Source organism: Saprolegnia diclina, assembly GCF_000281045.1.
Source record: "Saprolegnia diclina VS20 unplaced genomic scaffold supercont1.3, whole genome shotgun sequence".
NCBI classification, from domain to species: Eukaryota; Oomycota; class Saprolegniomycetes; order Saprolegniales; family Saprolegniaceae; genus Saprolegnia; species Saprolegnia diclina.
Genome location: NW_008246070.1, coordinates 66,264 through 85,689, shown reverse-complemented (window position 1 = coordinate 85,689; position 19,426 = coordinate 66,264). Strand labels below are relative to the sequence as shown.

At 59.1% G+C, this 19,426-nt stretch overlaps 10 protein-coding genes across 10 annotated transcripts; 1 reads left to right on the top strand and 9 right to left on the bottom strand.

Annotated features, from left to right (window-relative positions):
• Positions 1-100: 100 nt before the first annotated feature.
• On the bottom strand, positions 101-2,621 carry SDRG_01122 (hypothetical protein; the record flags this gene model as incomplete). Its single annotated transcript, XM_008606636.1, has 3 exons — positions 101-113; positions 160-2,405; positions 2,454-2,621. 3 exons carry the CDS (start codon positions 2,619-2,621, stop codon positions 101-103), a joined length of 2,427 nt encoding a protein of 808 aa, XP_008604858.1.
• Positions 2,622-3,512: 891 nt separating this feature from the next.
• On the top strand, positions 3,513-5,081 carry SDRG_01121 (TKL protein kinase). Its single transcript, XM_008606635.1, has one exon. It carries the CDS (start codon positions 3,880-3,882, stop codon positions 4,993-4,995), a length of 1,116 nt encoding a protein of 371 aa, XP_008604857.1. The 5' UTR covers positions 3,513-3,879; the 3' UTR covers positions 4,996-5,081.
• SDRG_01120 (hypothetical protein) lies at positions 4,993-6,355 on the bottom strand. Its single transcript, XM_008606634.1, has one exon. It carries the CDS (start codon positions 6,298-6,300, stop codon positions 5,134-5,136), a length of 1,167 nt encoding a protein of 388 aa, XP_008604856.1. The 5' UTR covers positions 6,301-6,355; the 3' UTR covers positions 4,993-5,133.
• Positions 6,356-6,556: 201 nt separating this feature from the next.
• Positions 6,557-7,821, bottom strand: SDRG_01119 (hypothetical protein). The gene has a single exon (XM_008606633.1). The coding sequence runs from the start codon at positions 7,781-7,783 to the stop codon at positions 6,569-6,571; it is 1,215 nt and encodes a 404-aa protein (XP_008604855.1). The 5' UTR covers positions 7,784-7,821; the 3' UTR covers positions 6,557-6,568.
• Positions 7,822-8,373: 552 nt separating this feature from the next.
• SDRG_01118 (hypothetical protein) lies at positions 8,374-9,672 on the bottom strand. Its single transcript, XM_008606632.1, has one exon. The coding sequence runs from the start codon at positions 9,592-9,594 to the stop codon at positions 8,464-8,466; it is 1,131 nt and encodes a 376-aa protein (XP_008604854.1). The 5' UTR covers positions 9,595-9,672; the 3' UTR covers positions 8,374-8,463.
• Positions 9,673-10,783: 1,111 nt separating this feature from the next.
• On the bottom strand, positions 10,784-12,593 carry SDRG_01117 (hypothetical protein; the record flags this gene model as incomplete). The annotated part of the gene is made up of 3 exons (XM_008606631.1): positions 10,784-10,987; positions 11,039-11,272; positions 11,505-12,593. 3 exons carry the CDS (start codon positions 12,591-12,593, stop codon positions 10,784-10,786), a joined length of 1,527 nt encoding a protein of 508 aa, XP_008604853.1.
• Positions 12,594-12,977: 384 nt separating this feature from the next.
• On the bottom strand, positions 12,978-14,281 carry SDRG_01116 (hypothetical protein). Its single transcript, XM_008606630.1, has one exon. The coding sequence runs from the start codon at positions 14,255-14,257 to the stop codon at positions 13,055-13,057; it is 1,203 nt and encodes a 400-aa protein (XP_008604852.1). The 5' UTR covers positions 14,258-14,281; the 3' UTR covers positions 12,978-13,054.
• Positions 14,282-14,423: 142 nt separating this feature from the next.
• SDRG_01115 (hypothetical protein) lies at positions 14,424-15,733 on the bottom strand. The gene has a single exon (XM_008606629.1). It carries the CDS (start codon positions 15,705-15,707, stop codon positions 14,568-14,570), a length of 1,140 nt encoding a protein of 379 aa, XP_008604851.1. The 5' UTR covers positions 15,708-15,733; the 3' UTR covers positions 14,424-14,567.
• A 301-nt stretch (positions 15,734-16,034) lies between these two features.
• Positions 16,035-17,379, bottom strand: SDRG_01114 (hypothetical protein). The gene has a single exon (XM_008606628.1). The coding sequence runs from the start codon at positions 17,335-17,337 to the stop codon at positions 16,135-16,137; it is 1,203 nt and encodes a 400-aa protein (XP_008604850.1). The 5' UTR covers positions 17,338-17,379; the 3' UTR covers positions 16,035-16,134.
• Positions 17,380-17,636: 257 nt separating this feature from the next.
• On the bottom strand, positions 17,637-18,907 carry SDRG_01113 (hypothetical protein). The gene has a single exon (XM_008606627.1). It carries the CDS (start codon positions 18,897-18,899, stop codon positions 17,700-17,702), a length of 1,200 nt encoding a protein of 399 aa, XP_008604849.1. The 5' UTR covers positions 18,900-18,907; the 3' UTR covers positions 17,637-17,699.
• Between the last annotated feature and the right edge of the window lie 519 nt (positions 18,908-19,426).

Genomic DNA, 19,426 nt, shown 5'->3' with positions numbered 1-19,426 from the left:
TTCTTGCCCGCGACGACGTCGCCTGTCTTGACGTAGAGCGCGTCGATCTGCTTGATGAAAAGCTTCTTGACGTCGTTGCGCTTGATCTTGAACGTCGGCGTCATGAGGTCGTTCTCGACCGTGAACGGCTCCGGGTGCAGCAAAATGGCACGGACGCACTCAAAGCCGTTGAGAAGACCCTTCTTGCCGACCGTCACAATGTCCTTGAGCACGATCTCGTTGATCTTGGGGTTGGCGCACAGCTCTTGGAACGTCCCCGAGATGTTGAGCGACTTGGCGAGCGCTTCGATCTCGGCTTCTTCGGGCACAATGATACCCACAAGGACGGCGTGGAGCGAGTCGCCATACACAAACGGCTGGGCGACGTACACGCTGCTCTTGATGATGTTCTCAATCTTCTCGGGGGCCACGTACTCGCCCTGCGAGAGCTTGAAGATGTTCTTCTTGCGGTCGACAATCTTGAGGCGGCCATCGAGCGTCCAGACGCCAATGTCGCCCGAGTGGAGCCAGCCCTCGTCGTCGACCGCCTCCTGCGTCTTGGCATCGTCCTTGAAGTAGCCCGCAAAGATGGACGGACCGCGGTAGCACACCTCGCCGCGGCCGTTGACAGGCATGCGCGTCTCGTCGCTGTCACCGTGGACCGTGTCGGTGACGTTGTAGCCCATCTCGGGCACCGAGACCAGCTTTTGTTCGCAGCACGACATGGGCGCGCCGACCGTGCCGGGCGTGAGGTCGTTGATGTCGGTGATGTTGACGGCGCCCGTGCACTCGCTCTGCCCGTAGCCTTCGAGGACCGGGCACGAAAAGAGGCAGCGGAAGAAGCCCAAGACGTCGTCGGCGACCGGCGCCGAGCCCGTGACAATCGCCATGCAGCGGTCCAAGCCGAGCTTCTTCTGCACCTTGGAGAAGATGAGCTTGTCGAAGAGCGGGTGGGCTGTGTAGCCCTTCTCGAGGTTGGCGAGCTTGGTCGAGAGCGCATAGTTGAAGAGCCAGGCCTTGAAGCCGCCGCCGGCGTTGGCGCCGCCCACAATCTTGTCGTAAATCTTGTTGAGGAGACGGGGGACAGTGACAAAGAGCGTCGGGCGGAGCTCGGTCAGGTCTTCCATGAGCTTGAGCGTGTTGCCCTGGAAGAAGCCAATTGACGCGCCGTGGTGGATCATGACAGCGTGGATGAGCTGCTCGAGGATGTGCGGCAGCGGGAGGTACGAGAGGTGCACCGACTTGGGCGTAAAGACTTGGAGGAGCTTGCCCTTCCGAAGACGGTCTTCGATGCCCATCATGCAGCTCAGAATGTTCTGGCTCGTGAGCTTGACGCCCTTCGGGTCGCCCGTCGTGCCGCTCGTGTACATGAGGAAGCAGAGGTCCGTCGCCTTGGCGTACGTCGGCGCGATCGGGTGGGCCGCGCCGATGGCCTCGATGGCCGAGAGCGTCGTGACCGTGAGCCCGAGCGCCGCGCCGGCCGCGACATGTGCCTCGGACGCCACGTCAACGTCGCAGAGAATGACAACCTTGAGGGTCGCAATCGTGGCTTTGGCCGTGAGCACGCTCGGGAGCTCGCCCGTCGTGCAGACCACCGTGGGCGCTTCCGTCTGGTGGAGAATGTAAGTGGTCGAGGACGGGCCGAGCGAGTCGTAGAGGCAGCTCATGGCGCCGCCGCAGTAAAACGCTGCGTACTGCGCGAGGACCCACTCCGGGCGGTTCTTCATGTAGATGCACAGCATGCGGTCGCCGTTGGACGTGCGCTCGAGCATCTTCTCGTGCATGAGGCCGGCGGCGATGTTCTGGATGCGGAGGTACCCGGCCTCGTAGCTCTCCCAGACGTACGCGCCGACCTTGCCATTGGCGTCGACCAATCGGTGGCCAAGAAAGTTGCTCTTCGGGTTGTGCTGCACCGACTTTTGGAGCGCTTCGAGCATCGAGTCGCAAGCCGGCTTGGGGAACGGGCCGACGCGGTAGACGGCGCCGTGGCCGGGCTTGATGGTCGCGTTGTCGGGCTTGCAGAAAAACTGCGGGCGGTTGACCTTCTCGGTCGGGCGGAGGCAGAGGAGGTAGAGCGCCGAGAGGAGACCGAGCGTGAACGTCGAGAGCACGACGAGCACGGGCATCAAGATGGGCGTCGGCGCGACCAGCGACGCGTCCGCGTGAACCGGCGCCTCGATGCGCGACGTCAAGAAGCTCGTGAGCTTGGCGAGGTTGCGCTGGTCGTTGTACTCCTCGACGGCGGACGGGCCGCGGAAGAGCTTGAGCGTCGGGTAGCCCTTGATGTCGTGGCGCTGGCAGACGTCCGTGTGGGTGTCGCAGTCGACTTCAGCGACGACCACGTTCTCGAGCACGGAGAAGCCGGCGCTGAGCTCCTTCCAGGCCGGCGCCAGCGTCTTGCAGTGGCCACACCACGGCGCGTAGAACTAGCAGTGGCCATGAGCAACCTTGCGATCTGTCGACGCTATTCGTACCTTGACAAAGACGGCGTCCTTGGAGCCCTTGAGCGCCTCCAACTCCTGGCCGTTGGGCGTGGGCACCTTGTAGCTCTGGAGGAGGTTGCGGTCGACGGGAGGGATCTCGACGGCGAGGTAGGCCTGCGCCGAGAGCGCGGCCGCGAGGATCGCGTAAACAGCTCGCATGCTAAGGACACGAAAAGACGCCAAGTGACGTGTGGCAGTTGGCTGCGCCTCAAGGATGTCGAATGCGTCAACCGGTTGGGTCAACATTCGTCAACAAACCGCTCGGCTATGAACCGGTTAAGTTGCTGGAAATTTCCGAGTCGCAATCGAATGCTTTACTCTAAATAGTGTATTCTATTTAACTAGTGTGAAAATGGTCGGCACTGAACTTGGTCACCTGAGAAGCTGCGTGAAGGAGCTGCGTGAAGGACTGGCCACACACAAGTATGTGGCGGTGAAGAGTAAAGGTGAGATAAGCGCTGCCTTGCGGTCGGCGAATTTTCCGCGAAGCAAATACTCCTTGTTCGACGGCGCAAGTCCAGCATAACAGCTCACTCCAGTCACAGTACACTCTCCCCACCAGTACACGCTGATCCTCTCTATAAGTGGGGACATCCATGTTCGCAAACTACGACCACATACGTTGGAACAAGCTCTTCGTCAGCGCCGGCACAAAGCAATGGCTTGGCAACGTGCATCGAGTGGCCCTGGCTCCCCGTCGCTCGTGTCCCAGGCGGGATAACGCGTTGTGCGTTCGTGCGTGCAAGCGGCCGGTGTGGACGTCGGACTCGTTGTCCATCGCACGCAGGTGTCTCTTGGCCTTTGCTGACTAACTTAATTTACTAACCGCCCGACAAGTAATCGGTCCACGCAAGGACAAGTCACTGCCTGTCACGGGCGCTTGGGTGCTGGTACATGTACGCCATGTCCCGCCAAGGCCGGATGTCCATGTTTACTGTTAGTTAGTCGACCAACACCACACTGCAATACGCCACGGAAGGTAATCAATTGCGGCCAGCTTCTGTCAATTTATTTTAGTGTATTTGATGTTCACTTGATCCTTGTATATGTCACAATTAAAAAGCCGCCCGCCAGACGCATTTTTAGAACGCAGACTGAACCGAACGAGGAGGGGCAACGCGGCCTGCCGTCGACAGCGCGATGGCCAGCAACTGGGACGCGTGCATCCGAGGCGGTCGTACCATGCTCGCCGAATCTGCGTGGTGAGAGGTACCCAAAGCAGTCAAATTTGTGCGGGATATCATCGTCTTGCGCGGCGAGGACCGTCGGGCGTGTCCCACTGCCGCGGCCGCATGTCACCCCGCCTGTGCTGGAACGCCAGTGTGCAATCTCTCAGTTTCGTTTCCTGGTCACCACGGACGAGCGACCGATCAAGCGCCAGCGCAGAGCTTGATACCTACCCTCCACATCCTCCATCATGGGAACCTGCTCGTCAACACAAACGCCAGCGTACGTCGAGACGCCCGACCCGGCGGCGACGCGCTCGCAGCGCAGCATGGCCGAGTTCATCCAGTCCGAGAACAACCCGAACCGGTCGCGGGCGCCAACGTCGCTAACCAAGACGTCGTTCACCAACTCGCTCGTGCACTCGGGCTCGATCCGGTTCGACGACGTGCACCGCGACGACTACAAGGAGATGCTGGCCATGTACCCGCAGTTTTGGGTCGTGCCCGAGGACGTCGAGCGGACACGCGCGATCCCGAGCAACTACATGAAGACCGAAATGGGCCACTGCGACGCAACCGCCGTCTTTCTCAAGTCGCTCGACCTGAAGCGGTCGCCCGCCGAGATTGAGAAGAGCCGGAAGGCGCTGCTGAGCGAGATTCGTTCGATGGCGCGCATCGACCACCCGCACATTGTGTCGTTCATTGGCTTCAACATCACGCCCGAGTTTGGTCTCTCGTGCATCTTCGAGTTCATGGAAGGCCGGACGCTGCGCCACCTCCTCGACAACCCCAAGCAGTTTGCGCGCCTCACGTGGTCCAACGAGAAGATCAACATTGCTTGCGATATTGCGTCGGCGATGGCCTACATGCACGGGCTCAAGCCGCAGCTCCTGCACCGCAACATGAAGGCTTCCAAGGTCCTCTTGACGAACCGAAAGCAAGCCAAGCTCAGCGGCTTTGGCAGCTCCCGCGACCGAACGTTCGACTGCGACATGACCACGGGCGTCACCGACATTCAATGGAGCGCGCCGGAGCTTTTCATTGATGGCGAAGACTACGATGAAAAGGTCGACGTCTACTCGTTCGGCGTGCTCTTGACCGAGCTGGACACGGGCGCGATGCCATACGCGGTCGAAGCGGCGGGCATGACGCTCCCGGACCTCACGGTGAAGCTCGTCACCGGCGAATTGCGGCCGAGCGTGTCGGTGACGTGCCCCGAGGTCGTTGCCAAGATCATCAAGCAGTGTCTCCAGCACGACAAGGCGCTGCGGCCGACGAGCGACCGCGTGCTCGAAATGCTGCAGCACGCACGCGTCGAGCTCAAGGCCGAGCGGGACGCAAGGCTCGGGCTCGACGCTCTTCAATAGTCGTACAACAAACGCGCTTGCGTGAATATAAAGTTAACTAGTGTCGCCGTCGTCCTCTGTCCCAAAAGCTGCGATCCTGTTACGTCAAAGAGGGTAGGGCTACTAGCTGCATGCGCGATGCCGTAAGATCGTATTTGTTTATTGCTGCGGTGCGCGCGTCGCACCAAAGTGGTCGAGGTACTGGTGCACAGCGTGGCGCACCTGTTGCGAATGCTTCTCGAGCCGGTCGGCCCAGTGCGAGCTCATGGGCGTGGCGGCCGTCCACGCCGACGGCCGCAGTTTCTGAAAGTACTTGACCGTTGTCCCGCCTTCCGGGTTGGCCTCCATAAACGTCCACGAGAGCTCGTTGGCGTGTGGCGACGACGCGTCGTACGGCGCCAGTTCGTCGTCTTCGATGCTGCGGCAGATAATGATGCACTGGGCGCGGCCGTTCACCTCGCTCACGTACTGCTTGCAGAGCACGCGCCGCTGGAACTGCCCGAGCGGGTGGTCGAGCCAGCCAGAGGCGTACGTCGTATCCGCGTCAATGTCTTCGAGGTGCTTGCAGTAACGCGGCAGGTTCTGGATCGTGACCGTGCCCCGGAGCACGTTCCACGTCCCTTCCAGCAGCGCGTGCAGCGACAGCGGCGTGTGGCGGTGCAGAATCGTGTGGAACTCGAGGCTGTTGTTGTGCGTGTACTGGGACACATGCTTTTGAACTTCGTCGACGACGTCGACGAGCCCGGCTTCGACAAACGCGCTTTCGATCCGCGCGCGCTCACGGTCCAGCATTGCGTGCATCCCACGTACGCGAAGCGTCGGGTCGGCCACGAGCACGAGCTGTTCCCACTTCTTCTCGGCGGGCCCGCTGACGTACGCCATGGCCTTGGACTGCTGCCATGTCTTGTCGAGAAGCGACGCGAACGTCTGCACCGTGACCATGTGCTCCTGGACGCGCTCCTTGAGTTGCTTGTTCTCGACCGTCGCCTCGTGCCGCAGCCGCGCCTCGTTGGTCGCGAGCGCCTGCCACTTGGTGGGCGGCTGCAGAATGTCACGCAGCGCCTTGGTCTGCTGTAGCAGATGAAGCTTCTCTTCGAGTTCTTGCGCTGCGCGCTTGAGCTCGGCCTGCTCCTCGCGCTTCTTTTGCCTGTGGCGCCGAAGCGCTTCGCTCTGCTTGGACTTGGCCGTCGGTGCCGGCTCTTCGTCCGTCGTCGACACGAGGCTCGAGAGGAGGTCCGCCTCCTCTGGCGACCACTGCAGCGAGTAGTCCAAGCTCGAGAGGTCGAGCATCTCGAGCACGTAGGCTTCACCCGCGTTGGCGTCCATGCTTTCGATGTCGACGTGCGCAAATGAGCTGTCGGTCCACCCTTCTGTCTTGCCGTGTGTTGAGTAACCAATCGGTGTTGCGTCGTACCGCCTTTTTGACCAATCACGTGCGCGCATCTCCGCGCCAAAATTTACCGAGTCAACAGCGTTTGCAGCAGCCACTTGCGCCCACGCTAGGATACGTGGCGCAAGAGGGCGTCTCTCCAGCACACACTTAGTCAGTTGAACACATAGGGTTGGGTTATACAGCGACTAATGAACTAGTTGTCTACAGCTGGTGATACTCGTCGCGGGCGGTCCCGGCGGCAAAGTCGTCAATGTACTTGTGCACCGAGTGGCTGATCATGGCCGAGTGCTGTTCAAAGGTCTCGGCCCACTGCGGGTTCATGGGCGTCGCCGCTGTCCACTTGCTCGGTCGAAACTTTTGAAAAAACTTGACGTTCGTGCCGCCGTCCGGGTTGGCCTCCAGGAGGTTCCACGACACCTCGTTCGCGTGCGGCTGCGCCGGGTCGTACGGCGCGAGCTCGTCGTAGTCGATGCTGCGGCACACGATGACGACGCGCGACTCGTCACGGAACTGCTTCATGAGCGTCCGCCGCTGAAAGTGCCCGAGCGGGTGCACGAACCAGCCGTCGACGTAGATCGTCGTCGCATCGATGTCGACGAGGCCGTTGCAGTAGCGGTTGAAGCCCTTGATCGACGCGGTGCCCCGGAGCACGTTCCAGGAGCCGTCGAGCACGGTCTGCAGCGGCAGCGGCGTGTAGCGACAAACGATCGTGTGGAACTCGAGGCTGTTGGCGTGCGTGTACCGAGAAACGTGCTTCTGGACGCCAAAGGGCGCGTCAATGAGCCCGGCTTCGACGTACGCACTGTCCATGCGACCAAACTCGCGCTCGAGGATGAGGTTGATGGCTGCCGCGCGGAGGCTCGGGTCGGCCACGAGCACGAGCTGCTTCCACTTGTCGTTGGCGTTCTCGACGAGCGCCTTGACTTTGGACTGGTGCCACGTCTTCTCGAGGAGGTTGGCGAACGCCTGCGCGGTGGCCATGTGGTCTTGCACGAGCTCCTTGAGCTGCTTGTTTTCGAGCTTGGCCTGCTGCTCGAGCTTGGCTTCGTTTGTCGCGAGCGCCTGCCACTTGCTCGGCGGCTGCAGAATGTCCTGGACCGCCCGCGACTGCTGCAATTCGCGCAGCTTTGTCTCGAGCTCGAACGCGGCGCGCTTGAGCTCGTTGTGCTCCTCGCGCTTTTTCTTGCGGTGGCGCTTCATGGCCAGCGCCTGCCGCTTCTCGGACGGATGGGACGCCGAACTGGCGACCGAGCCGTTGATCGAGCTCGCATCTTCGTCGGGCGAGGCTTCGTGCGCGAGCGAGTCGAGCATGTCCCGCTCTTCCGATGACCAATGCAACGAGTACTCGAAGGACGACGGGTCCAGCATCCCGAGCACGAACGCTTCGCCCGACGTCGTCGGCCTGTCTTCCGCCATTATGGTCACTACGGGGCCAATCGCAGCGTTACGACCGCACTTTATTGGATTTTAGCCACTCATATGGCTTTCTTGGCGAATCTTTTGGCCAATCAAAACGATGGATTTGGACACGAACATGCGAGTCTTTGTCAGCGCTGAAGCAGAGCAGCAGAACTGCACAGAGCGTCTCGAGCTACGATACGCTTTTGCGTGTCGTCATTTGAGTCCCCGCTCGCAGCAGTTTCGACAATATATGCAGCTGCGTAGTCTTCACCCACTCTTTCCATAACGCTAGGTTAGTGAATTTAGAGCGCCGAGTGACCGTCGTTAAACTGAAGACTGACAAAGAATCTTATTGGCCTCTTGATGTTGGCGCACCTGACTTCGGGCCACTGCTCCAGTTCGCCCTCCGCATAAATTTCTCCAGTGGTACTCACGTCGATCGATGCTGGGACTTTGGTCGGCGACATCAGCCGCATCAAAAGCCACAACGATCTGTCAAACGTATCCTCGACGCATTTCTCAATAAGAGCTTACTCCTCTGCCCCGTACAATCAGTCTGAAGCTATGAGCGTGTGCTTCATCGGCGCCGACATTTGTCAACAAAATGGTGTGAAAATAGTACATGTTGATAATATTCGACTGGAGTGCAGACACGACATGAGCGTCTTGGCGACGTGACGTACATCGATGGTACCTTAGGCGGTGGAAGACGCGACTTGGTCAATGTATCGGCGGGCAGCGTGCCGCATGTTCTTCGAGTGCTCGTCGACTTGGCTGAGCCAGTGCGAACTCACGGGCGTTGCCGCCGACCACGTCGACGGGCGGAATTTCTGAAAGTACTTGACGTCCGTGCCGCCAGTTTTGTTGGCTTCGAGCGTGAGCCACGCGACCTCGACTGCATACGGCGTCGACGGGTCGTACGGGAGCAACTCGTCTTCGTGGATGCTGCGGCAGACCACGACGCAGCGCTCGTGACGTGGCACGCCCTCGTAGCCGTACACCTTGCAGAGAATGCGGCGTTGAAACTCGCCGAGCGGATGGTCAAACGTGCCAATGACATAGGTCGTGTCGGCGTCAATGGTCACGAGCTCCTTGCAGCGCCGGTTCAACTGCGCGATCGGCACACTCCCCCGCAGCACGTCGAGCGAAGCGAGCAAAACGCCGGGCAGCGGTTGGTCGACGTGTCGGCAGCCAATCGAGTGAAACTCCATCGCGTCGTGGTGGCCGTATTTCGCAATGTGTTTTTGGATGTCGCCCGTAGCGTCGACGAGGCTCGCTTCCACAAAGGCGCTGAAGAGCTTGGCGTGCTCGCGGTCGAGCATGTGATGGATGGCCGCAGTCCGGAGGCTCGGGTCCTGCACAAGGATGAGCTGCTTCCACTTCTCGGTGGGGTTGCCCAGGGCGTTCGTGGCGCCGGTGCGCTCCCGCGTCTTCTCGAGGAGGTTGGCGAGCGCCTGCGCCGTGACCATGTGCGCCTGCACGAGTTCCTTGAGCTGCTTGTTCTCGCTCTTGGCCGCGCCTTCACGCCGGGCTTCGTCGGATGCGAGCTGCTTCCACTTTGTAGGAGGCAGAAGCGGATTGACTTTGGCTTGCTGGAGTTGAAGCAGCTTGGCCTCGAGCTCGACGGCCGCGCGCTTGAGCTCTTCGCGTTCCTCGCGCTTCTTGAGCCGATGGCGCTGGAGGATCGTCTTGCGGTCGTCGTGCGGCTTGGGGCTATCGGCGCAGAGCAGGTCCAGCATCTCGCTCTCCTCCGCCGACCACTGCGTCGAGTAGTCGCACGTTGCCAGGTCGAGCATGTTGACCACCTCGGCTGCACATCGGTCCATCGTTTCGGAATGAACAATGGGCAGCCAATGGCATCGCGCACGCACGATCGGCCACGTCCTTTTTATCCAATCATATGGTGTCCACAGCTGGTCGCAGCACAAACTTCCGCCAAGTCGGGCAGAGCACGCGCTTCAGAGACTTGGTCACAGTGAAAATACAAGACGAGGTGCTTGCTCACGCGCTCGACCTGCTGCAGCGTGTACACAGCAGAGATTATGCCTACGATTCCAGCGACGAACCCGCCGATTACACCTCCAAAGCGTGTGAGCAATCAGCCGAGGCTGCGAATTCCGAGGTCAACGGGGGTGTCCCAAGCGACAAGTGGCCCCAGCAATGAAGACGAACGCTCGGTGCGACGCACTAATAATACTCGCTGGATTAGTAGTACATACTACGCACGAACTATCACGCAGTGATCTGCTTCGAAACCATGACGACAAAGGCACCCATTTGCGTGCGATTTCAATAGAAACTACGAATCGATCGCGACTGTTCTGCAGATTTATTGAAGTGCGCTTAAAGGGCGATAACGTTGTGAGATCTATATACGAAGGATGATGATGGCTTCGTTCTGCCCTCGGACCTCGTGGGCACAGAGCTTTCACACCAACCATTTGCCAGCCGAACTTGGTGTGCGAATTCATTGGGACGAAAGCAGATTTCTCAAATGCGTCGAAAGTCTAAATACGGGAAGTACACAGTACCACCTGTAACCACGTTATCGTACATGTATAACACTGCCATAACCTCCTGTGGGCAGAGTCGTCTCAATCGCTTGCTCCACCTATGCGGCGACAGCTCGCGGGGACTTGTCGACTGCTTTGCGTGGAACACGTACACGGGATGTGCGGACGCACTCGACAGCTTTTGGGTGGTCATGAGCTCTACTTACAAGCAGCCTGAGCGGCATGGAAGTGCATGCTCCTTACGAAAAGTCGAATTGGCGCCTTCGAATCTCACAGATGCGGATTTAGATCAACACTCTGTAGTCGAGCCGTCGAGCCAGTTTTAAACTCTGGATTTGTAAGAATGAAACATACACTCATTGCATGGACGATTCAACCAACACTGTGAACGGAGCTTGCAAAGCTGCTTGTGAAGTGGTTGCCAATCGTATGTATTCTCAATTTGAATGAAAGCCTAAGGTTTTACCATAACTGCATCTGAGACTCTGGCAGTGATGCGCGATCAGCAAACATCCTGCCTGCTAATTGCAGAGTCGATCATGTACTTAATCTCTGCGGCGGACTGCGACGCGTCGAGCTGAATGAACCACGAGGCGTATTTGCTGGCGCTCGACTTTTTGATGTCGATCTTGAGGCAGTTGTCGACGGATCGGCGGCAGTAAATGTACTCGCGCTTGCTGCACACGCCGAAATACGTTCCGTTGACCTAGCCAAGAGGCATGAGCTAGTGTTTCTCATGTATATTGTTGGTGCGTACGTAGAAGCACGGAACGACGGTACCGACGCGCAAGGGAGAAAAGATGCACTCGAGTTGGCTCGGCAGCGCCGTCGGCAGCTCGACGCGAGCGATGGACGCCAGCGGGATTGGTCCAGGGTACACAAAGACGGTCGCAAGCGTCTGCGCCAGCGTCAGCTCGAGGCAAAGGTCGGCTTCGGTGACGTGGAGGAGCATGGGAAAAGTAGAAATGAACGATTTGAGCTGGACGAAAAGCTATCGCACCGCACGTCGCAAGCATTCCTTCGACAACGAGCTATGTCCTTAGGGTTGGGGACCTCTGTCACACGATCACAGCATTGGCCGATGCAAGCATCCACAATCCGACACATTTGTGTCCACCGGTACTTCAATGCTTCAATACCGGTTGCGTTTTGCACCCAATACCAATCTGAATCTGAATACACGGAATTGTTCAAGCACGTTTGAGTTGAGCTCATAATGGCACGTCCGAGATGATACTTGCTGTTGGGGGCGGCTCGAGCTGGCGCATGTAGCCATGGACTGCGTCTTGGTACGCCTGGGTGCGCTTGGCGAGTGCGGTGACCCATGCGCCAGGAACAGTGCCACTGAGCGGGCGCTGCTTCTGAAAAAACTTGACCGTTGTTCCGCCTTTTCCGTTTGCTTCAAATAGCAGCCAGGATTTCTCCGTCAGGATCGGGCTCGACGCGTCAAACGGCATCGCGTCGTCGGCCTCGACGCTCTGACATACAATCGCGCACGTCGTCGGCGACGGTGCATAGCGCTTGCAGAGCACGCGGCGCTGGAAGTGGCCGACATCGGGCAAGTCCATCCAGCCTGTGACGTAGGTCACGCAGCTGTCGACTTCATCGACGCTGCGGCAAAGGTGGTCGAGGCTGTCGAGCACAAGCGCTCCTTGGTGCAGTCGCCAGCCGCCTTCGACCGCGGTGGTGAGGTCGTGCGGCGTATCGTGGTACACGATCGTGTGGAACTCGACGTCGCCCGTCGCCGTGCACTGGGCTGCATGGTGATGCGTCGTCTCGGTCGCGTCAATCAAGCGAGCTTCCACGAAGGCTCCCCAGAGCTTTCGGTAGGTCGCGTCGAGGATCGCGTGCATGACTGGGGCACGGCGGTCGGCTTCGGACGGAAGACAACGAGGCGATGTCAATGGGGTGTGAAGAGTGGGCTGCTCCAAGAGGCTCGACAAGGTCCTGGAGAGCGCCAAGTGCTGCTGCGCGAGGTGCCGCAACCGGTCGTTCTCCGCGTGGGCCTCGCGACAACGCACCTTCTCCGAGAGCATGAGGTTGTACCACGGCCCTGGTGGGTTCAAGAGATGTTGGATACTCTGACGCTCTCGCAGTGCGTGCAAGTGAAGCTGCAGCGCCTGCGTCTGCGTTCGGAGGTCGTGGAGCTGCGTCTTGCGCTTCGCCCGGTGCTTGCGCATCGTGAGCCGCCGCCGGGTCATGCGGTCGGCCTCCTCATCCGAGCTCGGCGTGGCGGGCAGCGCTACGGTGCATAGAAGCAGGTCGTCGTCCACGAAGCGCGGGTCTACGGGGCTGGCGACGGTCGACTTCATGATGCTGCGACGAAAATGGTCTGCCATCCATCTTGCAAGATGATGGAGAGCGCGCTGTCATTGGCTCGTTTCTACGCAATACACCAATGAGCCAGCGTTACGAAAGTATTTCAGCCTATCACACGTCATTTCACGTATCTGCAGCGTGGGGTCATCCGTTTATGCTACGGTGGCCGATGCCACTGGCCCAGAGCGTTGATTTCGACCGATGAGGTCCGACATGAGAGAAGTCGGATAACGTGGATGACGCTGATGACGCTGATGACGCTGCAGTATGTTGGCGCGGCTGTTGCGGCCTTTGCTTCCTCTTCGTGACCTAGTTGCCAAGAGCTGATTTATCATTTCTTATTGGCATGGATCGAACGCTGTAATTTCATAGTTTCTATGAAATTCTACGTTTTCAGTCAAAATGAGAACTACGTTTGTGCAGGAAACTACGAACAACAAATTAATAAGTTGAGTTACAATGCAAACGTCAACGGAGCCGGGTCGTGGACATTCTCGCCGTGTCGAAAGATGTACCGCCGGACCGCGTCGCGCATCGCTTGGGCGCCGTCTTCGAACGTCCTGACCCAGTGCGCACTCAATGGCATCGCTTCAGTCCACGCTGAGGGTCGGAATTTCTCAAAGAACTTCATGTGCACGCTGCCGTCAAGCATGGGCTCGATCGCGAGCCACGACACCTCCTTCGAGTACGGCGGCTCGGCCGTATACGGCGCGAGCTCGTCGTCGTCGATGCTCCGACACACAATGTAGCACATCGTGCCGCCGGCGCTAGGCGCGAAGAAGCGCTTGACAACGACACAGCGCTGAAAGTTGCCGAGCGGATGGTCCAGCCGCCCGCGGACGTACTTGGTATTCACATCCACGGTCGTGACCTCGTCGCTGTACCGGTTCAAGCCCAGAACCGTGTTGACGGTGCCGAGGATCACGCTCCAGATGCTGTCGAGGACGGACGCAAACGGTAGGTTCGCGCGGCTGTAGACAATCGTGTGAAACTCAAGGGTGCCCGCGTGCGAGTACTTGGAGACATGGCGCTGGATCTCGCAATCCGGGTCGACGTCGATGAGACCGGCTTCGACGAACGCGCTCTCAAGAAGGCTAAACTCGCGGTCGAGTATGGCGTGTACGCCATGCACGCGCAGCGCTGGGTCCGCCACGAGCACGAGTTGCTTCCACTTGTCCTCGGCCGAGTGCAAGAACGAGATGCTCTGCGCCTGCTGTCGCGTCTTCTCGAGTACGTTCGATAGTATCTGCGCCGTGATCATGTGGTCTTGGACAAGCTCCCTTAGCTGGTGGTTCTCGGCCTGTGCCTTTTGTTCGAGCCGGCGCTCTTTGACTGCGAGGGACTGCCACTTGGTCGGCGGATGCAACGCGTCCTTCAACGACTTGGCATATTGCAGCCGCAAGAGGCGCTCTTCAAGCTCTTTGGCTGCGCGCCGAAGCTCATCGACCTCTTGGCGCTTCTTGGTCCGGTACCGCTTGAGGGTCAAGTAGTTCTTGCTGTGCTGGCGCGGCGGCGCGGGCTCCTCGGGCGACGGGGGCGATGGCTTGCTCGAGAGAAGGGCTTCGTAGACCTCGGCCTCTTCGGTCGACCATTGCAGCGAATAGTCGAACGTCGAGAGGTCAAGGAGGTCCGCGACGAACTCTTCGCTCGGGTTCATGCTGCCGCTGCCTTTTTATCCCGGTCCGACAGGCCAATGGCATGCCAGCTGGCTTGCTGTGGCCAATGGCATCGCCGCATCCCTACCATTTCAACCAATCGTGTGCGTCAACGGCGCGCGCTGTCTTGAACTGCTTGCAGTCACCACTGACAGAGCCAGCGAGCGACCAAGATCAGCTATCTGTGTAAAGAAAACACAACGACCAAACGACTATGGGTGTGCCACGTATCTGGGCGCTCAACATCGCACGGAGTGTGTTCTTTTACTACGATCAACCGCAGCTGCAATGAGAATGGACAATGTTGAGTTATCACGAGTTGCTCGTCCCACACGGCACGGTACGGGTCTCGATGTGGTCGTGGATGGCTTGGTGCAAGTCAAGTGCGCCCTTCTCGAGGGCTTCGGGCCACTGCACTGTCGCCAACATGTCGGCGGTCCAATGCGACGGCCGAAACTTTTGGAAGACCTTGACGTCCGTGCCGCCGTCCATTCTCGCGTCAAACTGCACCCAAATGACCTCGATCGCATACGGCAAGCTCGGGTCGTACGGCGCGTCTTCGTCCAGATCGATGCTGCGCACAATCAAGGTGCTGCGCTTCTCGCCGGGAAACCGCTTGCAGAGCGCGCGCCGCTGGAACCGGCCAAGCGGATGGTTGAGCCAGCCAACCACATACGACGTATTGGCATCGATGGCCGTGGCCGATAGCGTTTGGTGCGGGAGGCTGGGAAAAAACATGGACGCACCCAGCGACACGTCCCAGCATCGCTCGAGGGCGACAGAGACGGGCAGCCCGAGGTGCCGGTGCACGACGACGTGGAACTCGTGGCCGCCCGAGACGCTCAGTTTGGAGATGTGCTTCTGAAACTCGTCCTTCGCGTCCGTGAGCCCTGCCTCAATGAACACGCTCGCAAGCTTGCCACATTCACGGTCCATGATCCCGTGGATACCCGCACGACGCAGGTCTGGGTCAGCCACAAGCACGAGCTGCTGCCAGCGCATTTCTGGCGCCGGGTTGAGCGTCAGTGCAAGCTCGTGCGTCTTGTCGAGCATGCTGCCGAGCGTCTGCACCGTCACCAAGTGCGCTTGGACGAGCTCCTTGAGCTGCTTGTTCTCAATGTGCGCGGCGGCCGTGTCCATCTTGAGCTGCACCGCGATTTTCTGCCACCTGCCCGGCGGACTGAGGACGTCGCGAAGCTGCTTGGCCTCGGACAGCTGCATTAAGCGCACCTCTAGTTCCTGTGCCGCGCGCTTGAGCTCGAGGAACTCGGTGCGCTTCTTCTTACGATATCGCTTGAGGACGATGCTGTGGCTGCTGGGCTTGGGCGTGGCGGCGTCATCGCTCGAGTTGTCGTGGAGAAGTCCATCGAGAATGGCGCTCTCTTCAGCAGACCACTCGACTGAGTACTGATAGCAGCCAACGTCGAACAGCTCCATGCCAATCTCTTCCATGTCGATTTGGTGGTGTCGTCGAAAACGACAAATGCAAACTGAGTTTTGCTTCTTATTTCAGATCCAGTGTTTTGATTCGGCCAAATCAGAGCCAGCCAATCAGAGACGCGCGTCGATTACACAACACACTGGACCACGTCATCATGTCCATGGGATCCAGCGCATGATCTCAACACGGCTTGCTACGATTAGACTACGCCTGGTTTCTCTCACTTGACATTATTTCACGCGCCGACTAGCTCGTGTTTGCCATGCAAAAATGCAGCGTACCTGTTTCCTCCAGGTGTTGTTGGAAGTCCTTTTGGCTTCGGCTTTCCGTTTCTGCAGTTGGCGCCTGGCAAAGCTTGCGGGATCACTGTGCGTTAAAATATTGCTAGATTTCGTCACGTGTACAGTCCGACGTGAAGCTTCATGAAGGTCATTTCTTCTACGGCTTGATGTCGTCGCAAATTTCGGGTTGGGCGTGGCCTTGTGCCCTGCCATACTCGTCAATGTACTGGTTCACTGCGCGGCGCATCATGTGCGACGCCTGCTCCAGTGTCTTCTCCCAGTGCGCCGTCAGCGTCGTCGTCCACTGCGATGGCCGGAATTTCTGAAAGTACTTGAAGTCGGCGCCGTCGTCGTTGGCTTCAAGCAGGTGCCACGACACTTCATTCGAGTACGGCGTCGACGGATCGTACGGCGACTGCTCGTCATCGCCGATGCTTCGACATACGATGATGCACTTGGTGGCTGTCTTTGCGTCCTGCGTGTCGTAGTAGCGCTTGCAGAGCACGCGTCGCTGGAATTTTCCCAGCGGGTGGTCAAACCACCCCGTGACGTACGACGTGTCAGCGTCAATGTCGATGAGCTCTTTGCACGACCGGTTCATGTTGGGGATGCCGCCGGCCGTGCCGCGGATGACGTTCCACGTGCCTTCGACGACGCAGCGCAGCTGGAGACGCGTCCGCCGATGCACGATCGTATGGAACTCGTGGGCGCTGTGGTGGTGGAACTTGGCGATATGCTTTTGAAACTCGTCGTTGACGTCGATGAGGCCGGCCTCAATGTAGGCCGAGTGGAAACGGAGGTGCTCACGGTCGAGGATCTGGTGCATGGCGAGCGTCCGCAGAGTCGGTTCGACCACGAGGACGAGCTGCTTCCACTTGTCTTCGGGGGCATCGAGGAACGCAATGGACTGCGTCTGGTCGTACGTCTTCTCGAGCACGTTGGCAAAGATCTGCGCCGTTATCATGTGGTTCTGGACGAGCTCGCGTAGCTGCTGGTTCTCGGTCCGCGCCGCCTTTTCCATTTGGCGCTCGCTCACTGCGAGCTGCTGCCACTTACTTGGCGGCCGCAGCAAGTCCTTCTTGGCCTTGGCTTTCTGCAGCTGCCGCAGCCTGTCCTCGAGCTCGGCCGCCGCTTGCCGCAGCTGCTGCATCTCGTTGCGCTTCCGCTTGCGGTACTCCTGCAGCGCGAGGTTGTGCTTGAGGCGCGCGGGGTGGGCCGGCGTCGCCGCTTCCGGGGACGAGTCGCTGCGCGGGAGCAGAAGCGTGCTGAGGATCTCGCTCTCGTCGCGCGACCACTGCACTGAGTAGTCGAAGCTAGACGGGTCAAGCGTCCCGGCAACGAACGCTTCGTTCGGGTTCATGCGGCCTTTCTCCGACTTGTCGCCAATGTTCGACACCAGGTCGACGTAGAGGTGAACCAATCACAAGCATTGGTGGGCGTGCGCAGCCAATCACACGCGAAGCTCGCCATGATTTTAGCCAATGGAGGCCACAGTAGCGGCTGCGCAAGCGACCAACTGAATCGCCAGCATCGAGCGCGATGCCACGTCAAGCGTGCGCTTGGCCGTTCAGCCAAGTGCCAACTCGCGTCATAGATGAAGGCAATTAGACATGCCCGTAGGCAGCTGCTTGCAGGTGGACCGGTCACCATCACAGGTGCTTTGGATCATTGCAGAAAACTACTTCAAATTGAACTTGCTCTAGTGCGAATATCAACTAAGTCTCACGCCCCTATCTCCTTGACCTCTACGGCCTCGAGCCGATACCCGTCAATGTACTGGTTCACAGCGCGGCGCATCACGTGCGATGCCTGCTCCAGTGTCTTCTCCCAGTGCGCCGTCAGCGTCGTTGTCCACTGCGATGGCCGGAATTTCTGAAAGTACTTGAAGTCGGCGCCGTCGTCGTTGGCTTCAAGCAGGTGCCATGACACTTCGTTCGAGTACGGCGTCGACGGATCGTACGGCGACTGCTCGTCATCGTCGATGCTTCGGCATACGATGATGCACTTGGTCGCTGTCTTTGCGTCCTGCGTGTCGTAGTAGCGCTTGCAGAGCACGCGTCGCTGGAATTTTCCCAGCGGGTGGTCAAACCACCCCGTGACGTACGACGTGTCAGCGTCAATGTCGATGAGCTCTTTGCACGACCGGTTCATGTTGGGGATGCCGCCGGCCGTGCCGCGGATGACGTTCCACGTGCCTTCGACGACGCAGCGCAGCTGGAGACGCGTCCGCCGATGCACGATCGTATGGAACTCGTGGGCGCTGTGGTGGTGGAACTTGGCGATATGCTTTTGAAACTCGTCGTTGACGTCGATGAGCCGCGCTTCGATGAACGCGTCTTGGCACCGGAAATTCTCGCGGTCGAGGATCTGGTGCATGGCGCGGAGCCGCAGCGCCGGGTTCGTGACGAGGATGAGCTGTTGCCACTTGTCGTTTGGCGCGTCAAGAAAGGCTGCGGACTGCGTCTGCTCCCAAGTCTTTTCGAGCACGTGCGCAAACATTTGGGCGGTGATCATGTGCTCCTTCACGAGCTTGCGCAGGTTCTCGTTCTCGGCCCACGCCTGCTTCTCGAGCTGCCGCTCGTTCACCGCGAGTTGCTGCCACTTGGTCGGCGGGTGGAGCGAGTCGGACGCGGCCTTGGCCGTCTGCAGCTGCAAGAGGCGGAGCTCGAGCTCACTCGCGGCCTCCTTGAGCTGCTGCATCTCGTCGCGCTTCTTTTTGCGGTACCGCTTGAGCGCAAGGTTGTGCTTGACCTTGGATGGCGGCAAGGACGACGCGTGCTCATCGGCCGACTGCGGCGACGACTTGTCGACGGGCTGTAGCAGCGTCTCGAGGATCTCGGTCTCCTGCGACGACCACTGCACCGAGTAGTCGAAGCTCGAGAGGTCGAGCAGGTCCACGAAGAAGGCCTCGCTTGGGTTCATGGTTGACAACCAAATCCAAAATGGCGCTTCGCCGCCAAAGGACAATGCGATATGAAATCGGTTTAGCTAATCAGAGGCGTGTATCAAGGTCAGATGGTCGAAGAGTGGTCTGCAGCGCGCAGCGGCCCTGCGGCGACCGAGCTTTGCGTCGTAGGCTGATGACGATAGGCTTACCGTACTTGCCAACAAGTTATAACGCCGCGTGCTGCGACGCTTCAGCTTCGTACTCGAGCTGGTCGAAGCGACGCGGCCATTCGGGATGCTGTGACACCAAGGCCGAGAGCAATGGCCGAGCGATCTTTCACGAGCGTCCACGGAGACCTTGACGCCACCCACCATCTTTTATGCGCTTCTCATTCAACAATTTTACTCTACTAGTAGCACTGAGAACATACCCCAGCGAACAGGTCTAGGTGCACGCTAGATCTCGTTACTAGTAGCTCTAGTCGTTGTGGCTACCGAAGGTAATTTCGTCAGAAAAAGAGAGAGCAATCAACTGCGAAGCCTTGTTGTATCATGAGCTGTGG